This window comes from Dermochelys coriacea, chromosome 2, assembly GCF_009764565.3.
Source record: "Dermochelys coriacea isolate rDerCor1 chromosome 2, rDerCor1.pri.v4, whole genome shotgun sequence".
Classification (NCBI taxonomy): Eukaryota; Metazoa; Chordata; order Testudines; family Dermochelyidae; genus Dermochelys; species Dermochelys coriacea.
Window position 1 is genome coordinate 88,309,686 of NC_050069.1, and position 21,797 is coordinate 88,331,482.

General features: G+C 40.8%; 1 protein-coding gene across 5 annotated transcripts in view; it reads left to right on the forward strand.

Annotated features, from left to right (window-relative positions):
• The window catches only part of LOC119850414 (bromodomain-containing protein DDB_G0280777-like), a 66,053-nt gene extending 46,989 nt beyond the window's left edge, over window positions 1-19,064 (forward strand). For 4 of the 5 annotated variants that reach the window (XM_038388340.2, XM_038388341.2, XM_038388338.2 and 1 more), the window contains 3 exons: window positions 4,551-4,708; window positions 10,538-10,650; window positions 15,666-19,064. In XM_038388340.2, the coding sequence (XP_038244268.1) occupies window positions 4,551-4,708; window positions 10,538-10,650; window positions 15,666-16,304 (910 nt within the window). In that variant the 3' untranslated portion in view covers window positions 16,305-19,064. The remainder of the gene's footprint in view (window positions 1-4,550; window positions 4,709-10,537; window positions 10,651-15,665) is intronic. The other variant, XM_038388342.2, reaches the window with a different exon arrangement.
• Window positions 19,065-21,797: the final 2,733 nt, after the last annotated feature.

Here is a 21,797-nt window from a genome sequence, read left to right on the forward strand (position 1 = left end):
TCTATAGTTTGAGTTCGAGCCAGGCTTTATAGCTGGTAGCTCTAATAGAATCACATCTGAATCATAGAATCATAGAATATCAGGGTTGGAAGGGACCCCAGAAGGTCATCTAGTCCAACCCCCTGCTCAAAGCAGGACCAAGTCCCAGTTAAATCATCCCAGCCAGGGCTTTGTCAAGCCTGACCTTAAAACCTCTAAGGAAGGAGATTCTACCACCTCCCTAGGTAACGCATTCCAGTGTTTCACCACCCTCTTAGTGAAAAAGTTTTTCCTAATATCCAATCTAAACCTCCCCCATTGCAACTTGAGACCATTACTCCTCGTTCTGTCATCTGCTACCATTGAGAACAGTCTAGAGCCATCCTCTTTGAAACCCCCTTTCAGGTAGTTGAAAGCAGCTATCAAATCCCCCCTCATTCTTCTCTTCTGCAGACTAAACAATCCCAGCTCCCTCAGCCTCTCCTCATAAGTCATGTGCTCTAGACCCCTAATCATTTTCGTTGCCCTTCGTTGTACTCTTTCCAATTTATCCACATCCTTCCTGTAGTGTGGGGCCCAAAACTGGACACAGTACTCCAGATGAGGCCTCACCAGTGTCGAATAGAGGGGACGATCACGTCCCTCGATCTGCTCGCTATGCCCCTACTTATACATCCCAAAATGCCATTGGCCTTCTTGGCAACAAGGGCACACTGCTGACTCATATCCAGCTTCTCGTCCACTGTCACCCCTAGGTCCTTTTCCCGCGACTGCTGCCCGACCATTCGGGTGGGGTCGGAGGGGGGGGCCATTCGGTCCCTAGTCTGTAGCGGTGCATTGGATTCTTCCATCCATAAGTGCAGGACCCTGCACTTATCCTTATTGAACCTCATTAGATTTCTTTTGGCCCAATCCTCCAATTTGTCTAGGTCCTTCTGTATCCTATCCCTCCCCTCCAGCGTATCTACCACTCCTCCCAGTTTAGTATCATCCGCAAATTTGCTGAGAGTGCAATCCACACCATCTTCCAGATCATTTATGAAGATATTGAACAAACGGGCCCCAGGACCGACCCCTGGGGCACTCCACTTGACACCGGCTGCCAACTAGACATGGAGCCATTGATCACTACCCGTTGAGCCCGACAATCTAGCCAGCTTTCTACCCACCTTATAGTGCATTCATCCAGCCCATACTTCCTTAACTTGCTGACAAGAATGCAGTGGGAGACCGTGTCAAAAGCTTTGCTAAAGTCAAGAAACAATACATCCACTGCTTTCCCTTCATCCACAGAACCAGTAATCTCATCATAAAAGGCGATTAGATTAGTCAGGCATGACCTTCCCTTGGTGAATCCATGCTGACTGTTCCTGATCACTTTCCTCTCCTCTAAGTGCTTCAGGATTGATTCTTTGAGGACCTGCTTCATGATTTTTCCAGGGACTGAGGTGAGGCTGACCGGCCTGTAGTTCCCAGGATCCTCCTTCTTCCCTTTTTTAAAGATGGGCACACATTAGCCTTTTTCCAGTCATCCGGGACTTCCCCCGTTCGCCACGAGTTTTCAAAGATAATGGCCAAGGGCTCTGCAATCACAGCCGCCAATTCCTTCAGCACTCTCGGATGCAATTCGTCCGGCCCCATGGACTTGTGCACGTCCAGCTTTTCTAAATAGTCCCTAACCACCTCTATCTCTACAGAGGGCTGGCCATCTCTTCCCCATTTTGTGTTGCCCAGCACAGCAGTCTGGGAGCTGACCTTGTTAGTGAAAACAGAGGCAAAAAAAGCATTGAGTACATTAGCTTTTTCCACATCCTCTGTCACTAGCTTGCCTCCCTCATTCAGTAAGGGGCCCACACTTTCCTTGGCTTTCTTCTTGTTGCCAACATACCTGAAGAAACCCTTCTTGTTACTCTTGACATCTCTTGCTAGCTGCAGCTCCAGGTGCGATTTGGCCCTCCTGATATCTTTCCTACATGCCCAGCAATATTTTTATACTCTTCCCTGGTCATATGTCCAACCTTCCACTTCTTGTAAGCTTCTTTTTTATGTTTAAGATCCGCTAGGATTTCACCATTAAGCCAAGCTGGTCGCCTGCCATATTTACTATTCTTTCGACTCTCTGCACAGAGAAAGGAATTTTTAACACACACTGATCCAGTGGTTTACATCTAACTTATGGAAATTTCCTCAAAATAAAATAAAAAGCCTATTATTTTAAAAGATGCATCATCTAGACTGTGTATTAGTTTCTCAGTGCATTAAGGCCCTGATTTAGCAAGGTACTTTTAGGCATATGCCAAACTTTAAGCATGTGAGTAATCTAATTTTGATTAGGGTGACCATACGTCCCGTTTTTAAAGGGACAGTCCCGTATTTAAGCCCTCTTGCAGGTTTCCCGAATTTTTCTTAAAAATGGGCAAATTGTCCCATATTTTCTGTCTCCCGCTCCCAGCAGGGACCCCCACCATCGTCCTTCTGGACAGCACTGGCTGCGAGGTATGGTGGCTGGTGAGTACAGGCAGGTGCCAGGTGGCAGCTGGTAATATGTCGCCTCTGCTGTCCACCCATTAGCCCTTTGTGTGCCGCCCTCTAGCTGTCCTCCCCGCCCCCCAGCCCTGCTGCTCCTCCATATCCCCCCGGCGGGGTGTGTCCCACTCCCAGCACTGTGCAGAGAACCAGCCCCTGGTCAGAGCACTCAGCTCACCAACAGCATGGCCGGCAGGCTCCTTCCTTCCCCCACTGCCTCTGGCTGGGCCAGGAACCTGGAAAAGCTCAAGACCCTCCATCTCAGGACACTGGCCATAAGGAGCCAAGCCCTGCATGTGCCAAAGCCCCGTACAGCGCTGGCACAGGGAAGCCTCTTCACCCCTCAGCTAAGCTCTGGAGTGGCAAGGGCGGGAGGAGTTGGGGAGGAAGCAATTTCCAGCGTGTTCGCGCCCCAACCCTGCAGGTTCCACAGCAGTCCCCCAGGGCAGGGTCTTAGCACCCTCTTCACCCCCAACCTCCTGCCCTAGGTCCTGCCCCCCAGGGAGTGCAGGGCTGCTCCATACCCTAGGCACCCTCACCCGCTGAGCCACCTCTCTGGTGGGGTTCGCTGAAGCCCCTGCAGTCAGGCTTCCTGGGCCATGGTGCACAATGCATCCTTAAGGCTTAACCCCTTCCTGCCCGCGCTGTAGCTGGGGAACAGGAGGTGGCTGGGTTATGTCGGTGGCCAGCAGCAGCCTGGAGGTGTTAGCTGCCTTTCGACACCGTGCAGGCAGGAAAGGACAAGCTGCTTCCAGCCACGGGGTGGGGGGGCTGGGGGAAGAGAGGCTCTGCAAAGACACAGGCCAAATCATCGCTTCCCCACTCATCCCCTGCGGTTTGGAAGGAGCTCCCGTCCGTTTCCTCCCGCAAAGTGCCAAAGGGCTGCTGCTGGCCACATTCTGGTGTGAACCCTGGCAGAAATGGGGGGGAGGGGTATGTGGATCCTGTGCTCCTCCCCCCCCAAACTTGTTGCCTCCGGAAGACACGGTGCCAGGTACCAGGAGAGGAGGGTCCATCCAGGGGGCCCAGCCAGGCGTGGAGGGCGGAGAGCGCCGGGCAGGGAGGCTCAGGTCGGTTGGTCACCCCCCCACCATGTAAGAGAGGTGTATGGGTGTGTGTGTGTGTGTGTGTGTAACCTCTCCCTGTGTGAACCCTGCAGCCTTAAAGATAAAAGGGTAAATAAAAAGAATCCAACTACGCAGTGTTTCCTTTTAACAGGGGCTCAGTCAACTTGATGTTAAATTGAATGTTTGTACTGCATAGTTCTGATTGAATGCCATTGAACTCGCTTGAACACGAGTAATTTTACCACATGTCCTGTATTCAGCATAGGGAAATATGGTCACCCTAATTTTGATGAAGCTACTAGTGCTTAGTTAGGTATGTGCTTTAATACCTTGCTGAATCAGTAAAGGCATAAAGGTGGGGCATAAAGCTCCCACATTTACACTGACTTGACATTGCAGCAACTTTAAGAATGCTTTCCTGGATTTGTAATGTATTGGGTCAATGATCCAATAAATGCACTTCATTTGAGATAATGGATTTGTTTTGATTTAACAAATGAAATGAAAGAAAACAGACTAATTCAAAACTGTGTAACAGTATGGATCTACCTTCACATCACAAAAGGTCCAAGTTCATTATTTTGTGGGTTTTTCAGCTCTTGAGCAGCAGTTTAGCGGAGGTTTTGCATATTAATGACTTGATCACTATGAAGCCTTAGCAACAATGTCAGGCAATTTTTTTTAATGGATCAGTCAGTACATACTTGAAGAAGTCATTTATTCTCTAATGTATCATGGGGTACATAAAACCACTTGCACATCTTCTAGTTGTAATCAAAGGGATTATATCCAAATTTACAGTGAAAATACACTGTGCTTTCATGCCTTGGCAACACTGCAGAATGACCTTCCTGCCCCAAAACAATGTATCATAACAATCCATAATATCGCCAATTTCAGACCCTCCAGATGATTATTTAGCTGCCATGTGATCTACCTTTTTGAGTGTGGATTTAATTTATTTATTTATTTTTTAAGGGCTGTTGTGGCACTGGAGCAGAGCAAAGTGAAAGTGGAAGCCATTTTGCAGGGTAAACTCTTTACCATGACATTTCATGGGATTGGGCAATTTAACAACCAAGTGATATATGTGAAAATGTCAGAGGATGAACAGCAAATGTTAAGCAGAATTGCAGGTGAGTATCTAAACAGATTTACCATTTGTGTAAAATAAGTGGTGTTTGAGATGGTTTTTTAGGCTGTTTTAAATGATCAAGGTGGTTGGGACTTCGGTGCTTCATGTTTCTTCAGAAGGTGGGTGGAGAAATGTACCCTGCATTTTTAGTAGTCGAAGCATAAATTTGGAATATCTAGACTGCATAGAAACTGATGGATGTATAGACTGAGTTCTATGCAGTTCAGTAATATGGGAAAACTGAGTCACAGAAATGTTCACTTTTCAAGGTCGCAGAGCAGGGAACGGAAGATAGTTATCCTGGCTATTGTGACTTTTGGATCATTCTTCTCTTTTATGTGTGGGTCTTTAAGATATGACCTTATGAACGGCGGTCCTATCCACTTGAATAGACATTAATCATCGCATGACATTTTCTTTTTAAGAGTGGATGTGTGTCAGTGGTGTGTACCAACATTTCCTTTCCAAGTTGTGCAGCATGCTTGTAACAGTTGTTCACCTGTCTGCTACCGTCCATTGGGTGGCTGTATTTCAGTGGCTGTGTATGAGTGGAGTGTGTAAAGCACTTTAGGATCCTTTAGGATGTAGATGCTTTAGAAGTATAATATAATATTCATAATAGTAATTTGTTTAACAGCACATTGTATATGATGTACACAGTTGTAAAGTCCAACCACGAGGAAGTTTGTGTGGAAGTTTGTTTTTTTATGAGAGTATCCAGTTTTGAGAGCTCATTCTTAATCTTTCCCTGTAGAGGTGTAGAGCTGTAGAGGATGTTGACCAGGTGGTTCGGCAGTTTCTTTGAGAGTGTGTATGACACAAACTGTCAGCATAGTATGTGTATATAAATCTCCCCACTGTATTTTCCATTGAATGCATCCAATGAAATGAGCTGTAGCTCACGAAAGCTTATTCTCAAATAAATTTGTTAGTCTCTAAGGTGCCACAAGTCCTCCTCCTTTTCTTTTGATGGAGATGCCTGTATCTCTTAAGCAGACCTGTCTGCTTCTCTATCTCTATGCAGCTCTGCTGAATGAAATTAGCCACTTTACTTTCCATTACCTTTTGCCTGAGTCTGTAGTCTTCATTTTCCTTGATTATCTACATCCATAGCAGAGGATAATTTTGGACCAAACCAGCTGTGCTTTTGTTAAAAATATTCTGACACTGTCCTCACTCATTTGGATTAGAACTTCAGCAAATTTCACCATATCCAAACTGTTTCTTTTTTGATGCGCTTCTGGCTCATTTGTCTGTGACAAAATTATTCTGATTGGGGTTAAATGAATCCTCATCATGTGCCCCTTTTATTTAATCATCCACCAATCTGGGCACCATCTAAATTAATGCTCCTTTACTTCCTTGGAGCACATAGCATATGCTTGAAAACCTATTGAAAAAGGGACTGCATATATTGTTCTGTGCAGCGTCCTCCTAACTTGCGTGCCCTTCTGGTCTGTTTTAGATGAATACTTGGGTATTAGGGAGAGGACTACCCTGTGGTGAAATCCTGTGTACTAGTCTGTTCTTTCCCATCTTTTTTCAAAGGAATGACTAGCTCTCTGATCCTGAGTACTTCAAAATACAAAAGCCAAAAATAAGTATTCCAGAAATGGTCTTCTCACTCTTCCATTAGTTGTCCAGAAGGGCAGTCAGTCCTTTGACTGCCTTTTCCTTGTCCAGATGCTGTTCCTGATTTCCCCCCTAAAGTTTTTTTTTTTTTGCAGTCAGCATTATTTTTAGTGCCAATCAGTCCTGCTGTATAAAACCAACCTCCAGCATATAACTCTAGCACAGGAAAAATATGCTAAATGGGGTCTGCTCCACATGTAAATGTTTTGTGCACCTTCTCCCTTTTTAATGATAGTAAGATTGTAATGGCTTTTAGAATTACTAAAATATTGGGCTTACAGGCTCCCATACGTACTCCCTGCCCTGGGTAACTGAGTATCTTCAGGTTTCAGAGTAGCAGCCGTGTTAGTCTGTATTCGCAAAAAGAAAAGGAGTACTTGTGGCACCTTAGAGACTAACAAATTTATTAGAGCATAAGCTTTCGTGAGCTACAGCTCACTTCATCGGATGCATTTGGTGGGAAAAAAAACCACCAAATGTCTCTAAGGTGCCACAAGTACTCCTTTTCTTTTTGAGTATCTTCAGAGATTCTGGAAACTTGGCACCTAGTCCCAGCAATATAACCCCTCCCTCCGCCCCCTAGAGAAGAGAATAATTTTGATTGCAAACCCCAGGCATGTGCTTTCAGTGCTTGATTTTTTTAAATATCTGATTGCACATTGCTTTCCTGAACTGCTTCAAAATTGTCCGACGATGAGACAACCTGCCAGTTTTTGTACTGTTCCCTCGGTTACCAGTGCTCTTGCTACTGAGAAAATAAGAGATTTAATATTCCATATTTTTTATTCTCCTTTATCCACAATTTTGATCACTTCTTGCATATAACGAGCCTTAAAAATATGCATCGAAATATCCTCTTTCAAAAGTATCTGAATAAATGCCTTCCCAGTTGGTTAGATTACTCTGACATAGAACAATTGGTCTGTAGAGATGAAAAACAACATCTTTGCTTCATTGCATGGTCACACTTGTTTAAAAAAATACATTGCCCTTGGGTGTGGTCAGGCTGCATGAGGGAAAACCAGCTCTGTGGGAATGATTATACAAACAAAGTTCAAACGACTTATTACCAGCTATATCTGCTTCAATGTGCCCTTATTGATTCTGCATGTCTTTGTCAAGAATGTTTTCATTGGAGTTGGTCAACGTTTTTGAAATTTGAACTTTCAATGCAATTTTCATTGGAATTCCAACATATCGAAACTGCTCTCATTCTAATATGCTGGAGTTGGCCTCTAGGGAGGTATTACTCTGTCTCCTAATATGAAATTTGCAAAAAGAAAAGGAGTACTTGTGGCAATTTGTTAGTCTCTAAGGTGCCACAAGTACTCCTTTTCTTTTTGCGAATACAGACTAACACGGCTGCTACTCTGAAACCTGTAATATGAAATTTGATGCCCTAAAATCTGTAATCTTAGACCTCTGGCTCTGTTAAGGAAATTTTAATCATTGGTACTTGTTCTGTCCACGCTATACAAGTAATTTGTAATATTTAAGAGTTAAACTATCAAAATTAATTGGCAATAAATTAGAAAGTGCTCATTTTTGTCAAGAGTAAGCCACTACTTAAACAAGTTATAATTTTCTTCCATGCATCAAGGAAATATAAAATTGAGTGAAGCTAAAGTTCTGTAATTACTGACTCCTTCAAAGTAGGTTAAGTGGAGTTGTCTAAATTTGCCAGAAACCTTCTTTGGAGTATTCCCCAGAAGTGGACTCCACAGGTGCTTTAAGTCACACTTTTAAATTGTATGTTGAGCTGGTGAAATTCAGCTTTAGAGTGACTTACAGGTGATAGATCAGGCCAGACCATTTGGTGTTAGCCCTGGGCGGCGGGGCTCTGGGCTGTCAGCTGCTAGGCACTGACAGTTGGAACAGTCAATAGAGAGGTTGATCAGTGTCAGTGTAAACAAAGTACATCGACCTATGCACTACGCCTCTTGCGGAGGAGGAGGAAGTCAGTGTAGTGGGCAACTTACATCAGTGGGAGTAATATTGTAGTATAAACGTTTACAGAGTTAGATTGACGTAAGGCAGCTGTAGCATAGCCCAGGCCTCAGTCTCAATACCTAGTCATTCAGTCATTGACCTTTATGATGAAACTAGCAACAGGGTGATCAGTAGATGTAGAGACACAAAACCCAACTCATAAGCCACCAAATTGCCATAGTATTGACTTTCAGGTCAGTAGAAATGCCGCAGTGAAAGGACTGGTATTGGTTTTTGGTTGAATAGTGGAGGAAACTATTTACAAACGTTCACAAATTGCATTTCAGTTTGGGCATGTTTCTTGTTCTCATGTTCACTTCCATCTTCAGAATAGGTTTTGTTCCTATGAATGTTTGGAGAGGGACTTCAGTGAGCATGATCCTGCATATTCTCCTGCACTAGTGTGTGTTCACACTGGAAGTGCTTGCCCACTCCACTCCTTTTATGGTTTGTGAATAAAAGTGTGAAGAGGCAAAGGGAGACTAAGTAGTGAGATAAACTTGTGTTTTTATAAGAATAAAATTAAATACTGATCGGCACTAGTGAGGAGGAGGGGAGGAAAAAGTATTAATGGGGAATGCTTGAGATGTAGCATAAAGAGCAGCCCTTTGACTGGTGACACTTGAGGTATGTTCTTACTCCAGAACATGGAGCTATTATGTTTGCAGAGTGGCCAGATGTTGACCTAGGGGAGCAGTAATCAGAGAACAAATGCCTTATGTAGGATGGGACACTTTTAACATATCACTTTTCTAAGCCCGAAGCCAGAGACTTGATACTAACATTTAATCAAATGAGACGCATAAGGGCATGGGGAAGCTCCTGTTTTGCAAGCAGTATCTGGGACACAGATGACTGCTAAACCGTTTGGGGACAGTGGTGAACAAAGATGGAGACAGCAAATGGGAGATGGGTGAATGCAATGAATGCACTTGTCAGACATGTGAAGTCCTGTTATATAGCACAGAATACTTAAAGGTCCACATTCTGCACTTAGCCAGAGCCCTGGCACTGAAGCAATTAATGAGAGAAAAAGATAAGGATAAGGGAGGGACTCCTGCTACACCACTGTTATTAGGTGTTGAGGCCCTGCAGGGAACTTGCTTCTGCTGATTTATTGGGCAGGTGTGGTTCTTCAGAGTACACCCTGAATATAAAGGAAGTGGAGATAATCCTCTGGCAGGAGATGTGATCTGGGACAGAGTGGTCCCGAGGGAAAGAAACCTTAAAATCAACTCAGCTTGAGGAAAAGGCTGAGGTTGGAGTTCATTTTGTGTTATTTTGGAATTTTGTTAATAAAACCCCACTAGATTCCACATAATTCCCTAGCAGTTTTGCTTATTTTTTTTGCCCAGGAAGCATATGTGCTCTCTGCCAAATCTATTTAATTGACATTGTTTAATTGACAAGTCTGACATTAATTATGGAGCCCCATTCAATCTATTTAATGTGAGACCTTTTTAAGAGGTTATTTACAAAGGAATCAAAGCAATTGTGACTCTCCCTTCTCCAAAAGGTTTTCTTTGAGTTCTGAGAAGACATGTAGCCAAAAGCAAAATCACCTTTCAGTGGAAACATTAGCAATGCTTTTCTCATTAGCAAAGCAGTTCAGAACCAAATAACTTCACCAAACAGTAGGAAACATGAGCATTTCATATCACTGAGCATTCATCAGCCAGAAAAGGGTATATATGGAGTATAAGGGTATAAAGGAATTGACTTTCCTTTAATGCACTGTTCTAACTCTAATACGTACATCTGATTCACAACTCTTTTTTGCCACTATGGGTAATCTGCCAATTTTTGCTCCCGCCTCCCCTATTTCAAGTTTATATCTCACCCTCTTGCTCTGCATGGGAGTGTGGGTAACCTTCCACCTCATTGTTTTCTCCACTTGAAGCTGCTGGTATTGCATACTGTTTCTTGTGGGGTTGACATACTCTGACTATGGGAAGGCTGTGCAAAGAGAAGAATCTCATTTCCAATCTCTTGAATTTGGGGGAAGTTTGGCTCCAGAGCTAAGCTTTGTATCTCAGGCCCATTTCTAGTTTTACATTTCACTTTTATTTTGAATGTTGAGACAAATGAAGAAATGTAAACCATGGCAGTTTGGCTAGTCATGGCCGTATGTAGTGTTTCATTTTAGAAAATTATAGTCTTTGACAATCTCTCCTGTAGATAACTGTCTCTTCACTCATTTGTTTACCAGAAGCTGTGGAGGGATCTTTCAGTGAAATGGGTCTCGATATTACAGGGAGTAAGGACTTCAAACCACACCTTACATTTCTGAAGCTATCCAAAGCACCTGCATTGAGAAGGAAGGTAATTAAGTTGATTTAAATTCTTCCCATTAGGCTTCGTTTTAAGTCTTCTCCTGAAGAGGTTTTTAATGACTCCTCTGCAAAAAATAGTCTTCATTGTAACTCATGAAATGCATAATTTCTTAGCTCTGACTATGCTGTTTTGTAGACTGGCCAAAATGGAGTAATATTGGATACATTTATGTTCATATCCAACTGAGAGGGACAAAGTGTGTTCTTCCTTCACTGTGTAAGCTTGTAGTTTGTAGAAGGTATAGTTGGCTTTTGTTGCCATGGACAATATCACTGTTTAACTGCATCCATACCATCAGGATGGCTTTTTAACAACATTTGTCTGGAACAAAAGTAATGCCCTATTGAAGCCAGACTGCTGGTTTCTTTTACAATATAAATATATGATATGCCGATCTAACCTTTACTGCAACATAGCATGGGATTTGGCTGTTTTTATTACTTAGAATTAAAGTGAAAAATAACTCTGTGATTAGTTTATTCTTTCCCCAGTGGAATATTGTCCTGCTAGTTCCCAGGAATAGTTCTCATATTTATGAGGTCACTATAATCCCAAACTAACACACTAAAAGTACATGCACGAAGAAAACAGAAAAAACTATAATAGCAGAAGGAAGTGACTTTGTATTTGTGTACATCAGGTATGTCAGATTGACTTGATGTTTGCCTTTTGGGTATGAAATACAATCCAGGCTAGATAGAAAATATCAGAAGTTAGAGCTGACGGTTCGGTGCTGGAAATCTTGTTATGTTAATTGTCTATGGGGAGTTATACAAACACAGTCACTATCTATATCTAATACAAAAGAAAAATAGAATGTATGTGTAGTCATTAGAATTAACTTCTATCTCAAAACTATGACATTTGCTTAGCAGTACCTTTAGCTTTAAAATAAAGAAATGGCTTCTAACAAATATATGCATCATTGTAAAGGATTAGTGTGCAGTAACTTAGCACAGCATACAATATTCTTTTCTACATAGTTGTCATCTTTTGAGCAGGAATTTCTCAAGATTTTTTTGAAAAGTCGACTGGAAATAGGGCTTTTAATTTGGCAGTTGTGAACAGTAGAGTGTCCATCTGTGTTTTAAAGATCAACTCTGGCATTCCTGTAGTAATGATTTTTTTCTGTCTGCAAGATTATTGTAGGAAGAATGTTTTGAAAGCCAATTAAGGGTCTAATCCCCTGAGGTGCCGAGAATTTTTGAGAAGAGTTGAAGGTGTTCAGCATGTTGTAGGACATGTCTAAGGCTCTGATCCTATAATCCTATAATATGGATGGTCCCTTGTTCAGGGTCTGATTAAGACATAGTCACAATATGTCTGTGCTTTAAGGTCGTAGCTTCTCACAGGCTGAGATCAGAATTTCAGATTTCATTTATAAAAATGTTCCTGGCCTGATGGATTCAAAGAAAAGCTTGATAACTGCTGCCCATCTGAATCTTCAAGTAGCCTTAAACGCAATAGCTCCAAGAGGTGTGAACTGCCTCATTCACCATAACTCTGAAACCATGACACCATGGCCTGGCCATGGGGATGCCATGTGGGGTGTACCTACGCCCTATGATTACCTCAGTTCAGTCCTACTGTTATAAAATCCTAGCAACGTAGGACTGGAAGGGATCTTGAGAAATCATCAGGTCCAGTCCCCTGTGCTGAGGCTGGACCAAGTAAACCTAGACCATCCCTGACAGATGTTTGTCCAACCTGTCCTTAATAATATCCAACCTCCATTAGAAGCTTATTCCAGTGCTTAACTACCCTTATAGTTAGAGAGGTTTTCCTAATATCTATCCTAAATTTTCCTTGCTGCATAGTTAAGCCCATTACTTTTTGTCCTACTTCAGTGGACATGGAGATCAACTGATCACAATCCTCTGTATGCCTAAACATAGTCCCAGTGAAGTCAATAAGGCATGGCAAGGGCATAGGATCTGCTCAGGTGAATCAAACTGGAGGATCAGGGCCTATATATGTGAAAGATCTCTAACATGAGAACTGAGAAAGAGAATGTTAAGAATTAACTTGATTTTAGAACCTTTTTGAATGAAAATGTAATGGTAAAGAAGGGACAGAGAATGGAATATCTTGAATTGATCCATTACTAATGACTGAAGGAAAGAAATCAACCTTTATATATATCAAAATCAAGAAATAAAGGACAAAATTTTGTTTTAGCTATTATGATGCCATCTACTGGTTATGATTACATTTTTCATATAATAAACTACTACTTCACCATTATACCAAATGCATCTTGAGTGCTTCTATGTAAAGTTGGTAAAATAGTTATAACCTGGTCATATATTGAGAATATTTTATATTACTAGTGGCTAGTAAGATGTGTGGCATGGATAGTTGTCAAAGGCCTTGCCACTTAGAAAAGATTAACTTTTGATCCTCTTTCAATTAAACACTTTTGAAAGCACTTGCCTCTGTCTTCATGGAAATAGGATGTTATCATGTAATGAAAGACTGTAGGAGCAGGCTGGGTGTGTTGGCTGCATGTTATTCAACTCTGCTACTACCAAATGAGCAACTGTCAACTGGGCAAGTTTGGTTGGCAGCATCTTTGCGCTTACATAAGTTACAGGGATAGAGCTCATTTTCTCACCACAGTTCCTTTAACCATAGATGGGAAATGAGTCAAATGGGACACCTCATATGTTAAAGGCTGATGTTATTTCTATTGAAAGTCAATGAGTCTTGCTATTGATTTAGAACAACATCCAGCACATCTTGAGCAACCCCGAGAGAGCCTCCATCACTCTCCCAAGGAGACCAGCGAAGAATATGTCCCAGTATATCTCAGGGCTTATCTATGCTGACAGTGCTGCAGTGGTATTACTGTAGCACTTAGTGAAGATGCTATCTAGACTGACAGGAGAGCTTCTCCCATTGGCATAGCCACTCCACTTTCCTGAGAAGCTCTCCTGCCAACATAGCACTATCTCCACCAGCGGCTAGGTTGGTATAGCTACATCACTCCTGGGTGTGGGTTTTCCACCCCCCTGAGCAACGTAGTTATCCCGGCATAAGTTCCTCATGTAGACTGAGCCTCAATTTGATAAAAAGTGATAAGAGAACATTAATGGCTCTTAGCCAAGGCTGTAGTAGACTCGTCAATCTCTAGCTGGGCTAGGTGGCACTAGAGAGAGACAGAGAGATTTGCGGGCAGGGGGTTACACAATATCACAACATTATTTTTAATGCAGATACTAGAAGTCTGTCCGTGCTATTGTGCACACAAAAATACAAATTCTGCTTGCAAATATAGACCAATGCCCAGCTATCCAGATTGCATGTGTATTTTTGGTAACTGAATGCACAGAGGAAAGTCTCACAACTTTACTCATCATGGTAACTATGCACGCAGGTTTACATATATCTGTCCTTATTTTTGAATGGCTGGCCTGTAATGTGTACTATATTAACAGAAAGTTGAATTTGGAAGCTTTCTTTCTGAACCTTACTCCAGTATCAAAGTGACTTTGCGACTGTTTTTACAATTCGCATGACATTCCCAGGCTGCAGATTATGCAAATTTTCTGCACTATAGCTACGATTAGCTGTAGACTTAGAAAGTAAACTGTGAAGAATTCTTTATTTTCACATATGTTGCACTCTCTTAATCTTAAGCATTTTTGGACTGTTGGGCTGAACAAAATTGGTACAGGGGAATTCACTGGTGTTCTGCAAAGGGCTCCCAGGAGCCCTGTTAAGTTTTCCCACTAGGCTGAAGGGAAATTTGGGATGATCTCTCTGCTTTTTACTAGTTCATCTAACCTTCCCTTCCTCTTCTGTGTAAGCACATGGACCCCTGACACATATAGTTTGTTATAGACTAAGGGCAAAAACTTTTGTGCGAGATCCTTGTTAAAATATTGACAGCCCATACTGAGTGAATTAGAACCTTTAGGGATAGTTTAACTGTAAAATTATTCAAACACTCTTAATTGTAAAGGGCAACTAGCTTCATAATACTTGAATCCACTAATGAGGAGAATTGCAATAAAATTACTCAGACCATATTTTTACCAGTGGGGTTATGGGAGCTGTTGGTGAAAAGGTTTTTTTTTTAATTTTGACAGCATTTAATTTACAAAGATCATTGAACATACTCCTAAATCATGATGGAATGGCAGTTATTAGTATGTGTCTGAAGAGAACATATTTGTTCTTTGAAGTGTTTTCATATATTGACATTTCCATTTATACATTGTGACTACTACAGTATTCAGCTGCCAAGATATCAACAGCGATAAGTAGTTCTCTAAGAGCTGGGGCTTCTGGTGTGTGTGTTTGTTTTTCCTTTCTTTCAGTTTGCTGAAATAAGTTTGCTTTCACAATAGGCCATAGGGTTGAATCTTTTTTGCACTTTTTGTTTCTGGATAAAGGGGAAAGAAACTGTATGAGCTCTATTTGTAATCTGTCTCTAGCGTACAATTTACTTTTCATTGTAAGGTGTAAACACCAAGGAGGGAGATGAATTATTCAGTATGTGCAAGGTGGTAATGGGATGAAATTGACCAAAGGAAACTTTATGTGGAATAATAGAGAAACCTTCCTGAATGTGATGAAGGAGATGCATCATTTGATAAATATTTAAAACTAAAGTGAGCAGGGCATTTAAAACTTATTGGAAGGTTGGAGTTGATCTTGTTTCTCTGCTTTTTTTGATTGCCTTAATGAAAATGACCCCATAATATCCTGTTTGAAAAAAAGTTAAACATTTTTTGCTCGGCCAAAAATATCAAAAATAGTACTTTATTTTAGTCATGGCATCCATCTCTTTACACCTTGACACCAAAAAACAGAGTAGATCTACTCCCCCGCCCTTAATTTAGTATTGTATAAACATGGAATGGGGGGAGGGTGAGGAATTATCTTGATTTTGATAGTGTATTAAAGTTTTTAAATGTTTTTATGAAACTTAAAAAGTTTATTTAAAGACTAAAATCTTTCCTAAGTATGTAATGCTAAAACACTTCCTTAATGTTTAGGGCTTCAGAAAGATTAGTTCGGATCTATATAAGGAATATGAAGACAGCCCTTTTGGCACAGAGGTCTTCAGTCAAATTGATCTTTGTGCCATGCATAAGAAGAAGCAGGAATCTGGTTACTATCACTGTGAGTGTTCAATTAATGTAGGTTCCGGCAGTGCAGAAGAGAATAAGGAGCAAACGGTGAAGACAGAATACTTGGGCAAGATGGCCACTGAGGTTCCTCCAAATGGTGCTGCAGAGATTGAAACTGGTGACATTACTGCAGGCTGTAATTGTGCATCATGTGTAGCAAAAGAAGATGACAAACCATCTGAAAATATTGCTGAAGCGTCAGTCACAAATCAAGAGACAGAAATCGATGAGAAAGATGTACAGCCCGAAGCTAAGAATGAGACTTTCACTGCAGATGGAGAGGTCTGCTCAGAGTCAGCACCTGATCTCTTTCCAGTAAACCCAGATACGTTAAAGGGTGTGGATGAAAGACAAGAAAAAGCAAAACTTGCAGATGGTAATTTGCAAAGAGTTGAGGCAACAGAAGTGGCAACTGATCAGCTAAACATTACAGCAAAAAGGACAAACTGTTCCAGTCCTCAGCAAGACATAAATGTAACCATTATTGGTGATGCCAGTCGATGAAGGAAAACACTAGGGTACAGTCCAGTTAGATTTGGATACTGTACAAAGATAGAGAAATGTTACTTATTCTGAATGCCATTTGGATGATTAATTACTTTTCAGGAGAAATTGAAACTCTTTTCTAAAGTATTCAACAAAAATCAGAAGTGGGACAAAGATTTCTACATGGGAAAATTGAGTGAATAAACCAGATTTTGGTGTAAACCTAGAGCTCAATCCTGCAAATATTTAAGCTCCCTAAACATATGCACTTTCAGAGACTAATAATATTATGAATACTCATGAGCTTGAATCTGTGGGAATGGGTCCTTAAAAGTTATGAATTCATGACTCCAAAAGAACCATTACACAAACAACCTTTGCTTTCATGCTCATACTTGGTGAATGATGTGAGTTTATAAAGTTTGAGATTTCTTTTGAGTGATAGCTATTTAATGAGAAAATATTTTGCTTGAATAATAGAAATAGCTCATTTAAAATCTACACAGAAATTGAATCCTTGATTTTTGGCTTTAATATATTGTTACACAAAGGAGTAATGCATAAACAAAAAAAATCCATAACACATAGTATGTTTTTGTGAGATGCCTAATTTAGGGAGGAGTTGGTGCACAGCAGCCTTTAAATCAAGAATATGGAGTTATTTGAGACTGAACTAAAATATATATATTAATGCAGTAAAAGAATTAATAGAGAATTACTTTCTTCCTTGTAGAGATGAAGTATTTTTTGTTTTTCAATGTTACAAAAAGTTATTGGGCCAAATCCTGCTTGTCTTCCTCATGCAAGCTGTCCTATTAAAATCAATGAGATAACTTACATGAATAAAGTAATCACCATTTTGCTCAGAAGAAAGCGCGTTTGTTAGCTTACATTGGCATAGAGGGTTTAGAACCTAGTGGCAATGTTACACCAGTAGATGGCACTAATGGAAAAACAGATGTAACTGGTGAAACACCATGAAAATGAAAGGTTGCAGAATTTGCAAGTGGAGAAGTGCTACCTTGAAGATCTTTCTTTTGTACTTACCAGAGGACTAAAAACCCACAAAGGGCAGAAGTAAATGTTGAGAGGAAGGACAGTTGAAACATTTATAAAATACCATACTTCCCTAACCTGCTTTGAATTGTCATTTTATAGTCATGTTTGGTATCTTAAAAGCTCTATTTTTTACCAGTAAATTTATGCTATTTCAAGTAAATGAAGAGCACACATAGTTTCTGAAAAAATAGTTTGAAGCATATGGTGCTGGGAATCCCACACAGGGTATAGAAATACTAATCTTGAGGCAATTCAGTGCCTCTGAATTGATACATCTTAATGCAATGCTGTTTGAAAGTCTGTTAAACTTGTTACAGGACTTTCAGACTGGTCACTCTCTAACATTTCCTGTAAGAGGAGGTTTGTAGGAAAAGATGATCGGTTTGGTGTTTAAAAGTAGCCATTTTGCACTGTTTCAAGTCAGATGCACTGTGCTCAGTAAAGTACAGGTGAGGTATCTTGAGGCAGAAGGGACCAATCTCATCCCTGGTGTAACTCCACTGCAACTAGTGGAGTAATATCCAGGATGAATTTGGTCCAATCTTTAGGAATTTCTAGCTACTTCATTCACAGCTTCTGCCAGTAGGTGTCTCCAAAGTGTGATTATGATATACACTTCTAGTAGGAATGCAGTTGAAAAGGGTTTTTTTAAGTAAAAGTAGGTGTAAGAAAAGGATGATTATTTTCATGGGTTTTAAGTTCTGGGTATCTTAAACCCTTAATTATATTTTAAAGCCACATATATAGTTTGTGTCTAGGAAAATCCTTTTCAGAAGTATTTGCACTAAATGTGAAGTAGGCATTGAGAAACAATGAGATTCTTAATGATTCATAACTGAAAAGAGAGATAGTTTAATCACATAACTTACTATGAAATTAAGTGGATTACACAAATTCCCCAGTCGAAACTATATATTTTTTTTACTACAGAAAATTCTAATTATCTTCTTCTAGCCAGATAGCATAGCAAATGTGTGCTGAACCTGTGATCCTTTTGAAATATTTGCTTTTCTAATTGTATTGTACAGGTTTAGATTTAAGTTTTAATGCTGCTTTTGGTTTATTGAGACATTTGTGTAAGTAGATTACCTTATCTCTTAGCAATACTGTGCACTTATTTTGAGTAAACTGTTAAATACTATTTATTATGGTGTACAGTTACTGCTATTCTTGACAATTCAGAGCAGCTTTAAAGTGTAAAATGTTTGTATTTACAATTTTCAACTCTTTTTGTCTTGGCAATCATGTCAAAACAAGTTTATGTAATGCTGTTCAAGTTTCTTCCCATTCTACAACCTCTGGTGAAAATATGCTATTACAAATGCTGATGTTGCTTGAAGTTTTTTGTTTTCACTGTGGGGATCCATGATCTTGTTCCCACCCCTGTGTTTTCTATCCAAATTAATTGGAAACATGTTTAATTATTATACACTTATGTTTTGGGCAAGGCAGGTGGGAGACAGCTTCTAAAATGAAAGCAATTATGTACTGCAGAAATTGATGAATTATCCTGCTTTGTGGGAATTGTATGAAAATTACATTGTGAAATCAAGTATTTGACTCATTCTTTATGATCCATGTGTTTACTCCTCTATCTGTATCCAAAATACTTACGATGTTCCCTTTAAGGTCTCTGATCACCTATGTTTTCCCTTTGTGAACAATTTCCTTTATAAGTACTGGTGGTTATATGGAGAATAAATACAATCGTCTAATTTGTTTTAATTGAATTTAGCATGACTTAAGGGGAAGAAGAAGGCTTGTGTGAAATATTGCCTGTTGGTGTTGTTTTCTGTTGAAGGAAAATTTTATTTGCTGAATTATGCTAAAACTATAAGCAATCCCCCTGATGAGGTGGGAGGCAGCTTCTAACACTGTGGTTGTTATATCTTTCCTTTTGTGGTGTTTGAGCTAGCCTTGCCCAGCTTTCTCATGTTCGTAAGTTCAACTAACTGTTCTTTTAACAAAGATAAAATGATGGAGGGGAACAGTCAAGAAAAGAAAATAATTTGAAACCCTTGTAACTCTGGGTTTAAATGAAGAATCATAATTGAGAATATCTTTGGTGGTGTGAGGAATCCAAGATGGTCTTTAAAGGGGGAGATTCTCATCACACTCTTTGTTCCAGTCAGGCACTGCAAAGGGAGCAGAGACTAGCCACAACACCCTTGCTGGGGAGTAGATCAAAATTCTAGCTAAATAGCATAAATCCATAATTATTCATCCAGAAAGCATTGTGAGGATTCTAAGTTATTTCAGTCAGGCTATTATATTGTTTTCACAAAATTATTAGTGAAATTGTCCTAAAAAGGTAAACCCTGGGCTCCCTGAACAGGCATAGGGTACATCTTCACTGAAATAAAAGACCCATGGCACGGCCGCAGTGGCCCAGTCAGTTGACTTGGGCTCATGAGTCTTGGGCTGTGTAGACATTTGGGCTCGGGCTGAAGACCGAGCTCTGGGACCCTCCCCACTCATGGGGTCCGGAGCCTGAACATCTACACAGCAATTTTACAGCCCTGCAAGCCTGAATCAGCTGACCCTTGCCTGCCGCTGGTGTTTAATTGCTGTGTGGGCATCCCCTACATCTCCCATGATGCACCACTTTCCCTCTTCCAAGAGAGGAGACCATGGTGCATCATGAGAGTAGTAATCTGACTAGGGAGCTTGGCCTGTAGATAGAAAGCTTGAGGGACCCAAACTACAATTCCCATGAGACACCATAGCAGCATTTCAAATCAAAGTATTTTGGTATTCCAATTTCTGCCAGAAATCTAAACTTTTTTCATGGAGGAAAAAAAAATATTTATTTTACCAGCTGTACTGTAAAATATTTATTACTGATGGTGATATAGGAGCCTGAAACAATTCAGCCTGAAGGAGTAGGGCTGCTAGTTAAAAAGTAGATCTATCAAAAAAATTAAATTTAGAATCTTCCACTCATAAACTGACCAAAGGTCAATTTAAGGTCATTTGGAGACCATAAATATGCATTTAGATTCTGGCAAGAATAGATGTAGGCCTATTTCTGGCAGCCCTAGTTAAGCAGTTCTCTCTTGAAGTGTGCTACAGAACGGCTGATCCGGAGAGTTGAAAAATTAGGCAAATCTCCAAAAATTATGAGATTACTTTCAAAATCATGACATTTAAAATGAATACCTTTTGGATGGGCTTTTTATTTTCCTTCTGAGTTTTGGGCCTTTATGTTCACGTTTTAAGGTTTTTCTTTGCAACCATGAGAGCTAGAAACTTTCTTTAAAAACAAACAAACCAAAAAATCTGCAATTCTCACCTAATATCCGGACTCCAGGAGCTGGGGCTTTTAAGAAAAACGCCACGTAGCATGAGGCTTGGCAACACTATTACTAGTGGTTGGGGAATCCACTGAGAGCAAGATCCAGAAGATTCTAGCGCCTGGAGCACCTGTGAGCATGCGGCAGACCCTGTGCTGCTAGCCTGTGAGCTGGTGATACACACAGTAAGCTACTAAGCATCTAAGACACCAGTGTACCACAACATTCTTACTGACACCCTGTAGAGGGGTTGGTTACACTATTATAAGAACCAGCACTGAGAACTATCAGTTAGGTGATCATTTGATTTATGCACTGCTGAGAATAGGCAGCAGGGGCTGGATATTCAAGGCTGTGCCTAGAGAGTTGACATGAGCGTATCACTGTTACGTTGTTTGAGGGAATAAAAGACCCTGCACAAAATGGGGTTGTGACAAGATATATTGCTAAGCACGTCTCCAGTGTCACAGACCACAGCTAAAATTATGAAGACTGGTGCAGTAAGGAAACTCTCACTATGCAGCCCAGTCGCTCCTAAGCATTTAACGCATGGCATGAATAAGGGCAATGTAACATCAGACTAAAAGGGCACAGGTATCCACAACGGCAGCAACTCTGCAGATTACACAGAAGTAGCAGCAAGAGCAGGACATAGTGTTATGTTCTACCCTTCTACCCCAGGCTGGCCCTGATATCACAGACATGACAGAAGGCATGGCTGGTAAGAATCTGGTAAGCGTGACAGACACAGAACACGAGCAGTTGATAATTCTGCAACATACTTGTTACTCAAAGGTGACAGGCACATGCTCCGCAGAAGCAAAGGGCAATCTGTGCAGTGCAGTACAGCCAACGCAACTGGAGAAAGGAGCACACAAGCCACACCTTGCATGCTGCTTAAAAGTTGAGACTTAGTGCCAGCATCCTATTGCCCATATTGTGTGCTGCCCTGTACGTTGATTGGCAATCACTCTTGCATTACCTCAGTGCAGCAGCCTTTGTTCTTTCTGTGACAGACTTTTACTCCAGGTATTTTGGGTCTCCCTTCCTCTGAGGCACTCCCACTGCTTTCATAAGTTCTGGATGTGTGGGCACTCTTTATTTTGACTTTGTTGGTGTTACTGCTTTTTTCTGCAATTCTTGGCAGGTTCGTAGTACA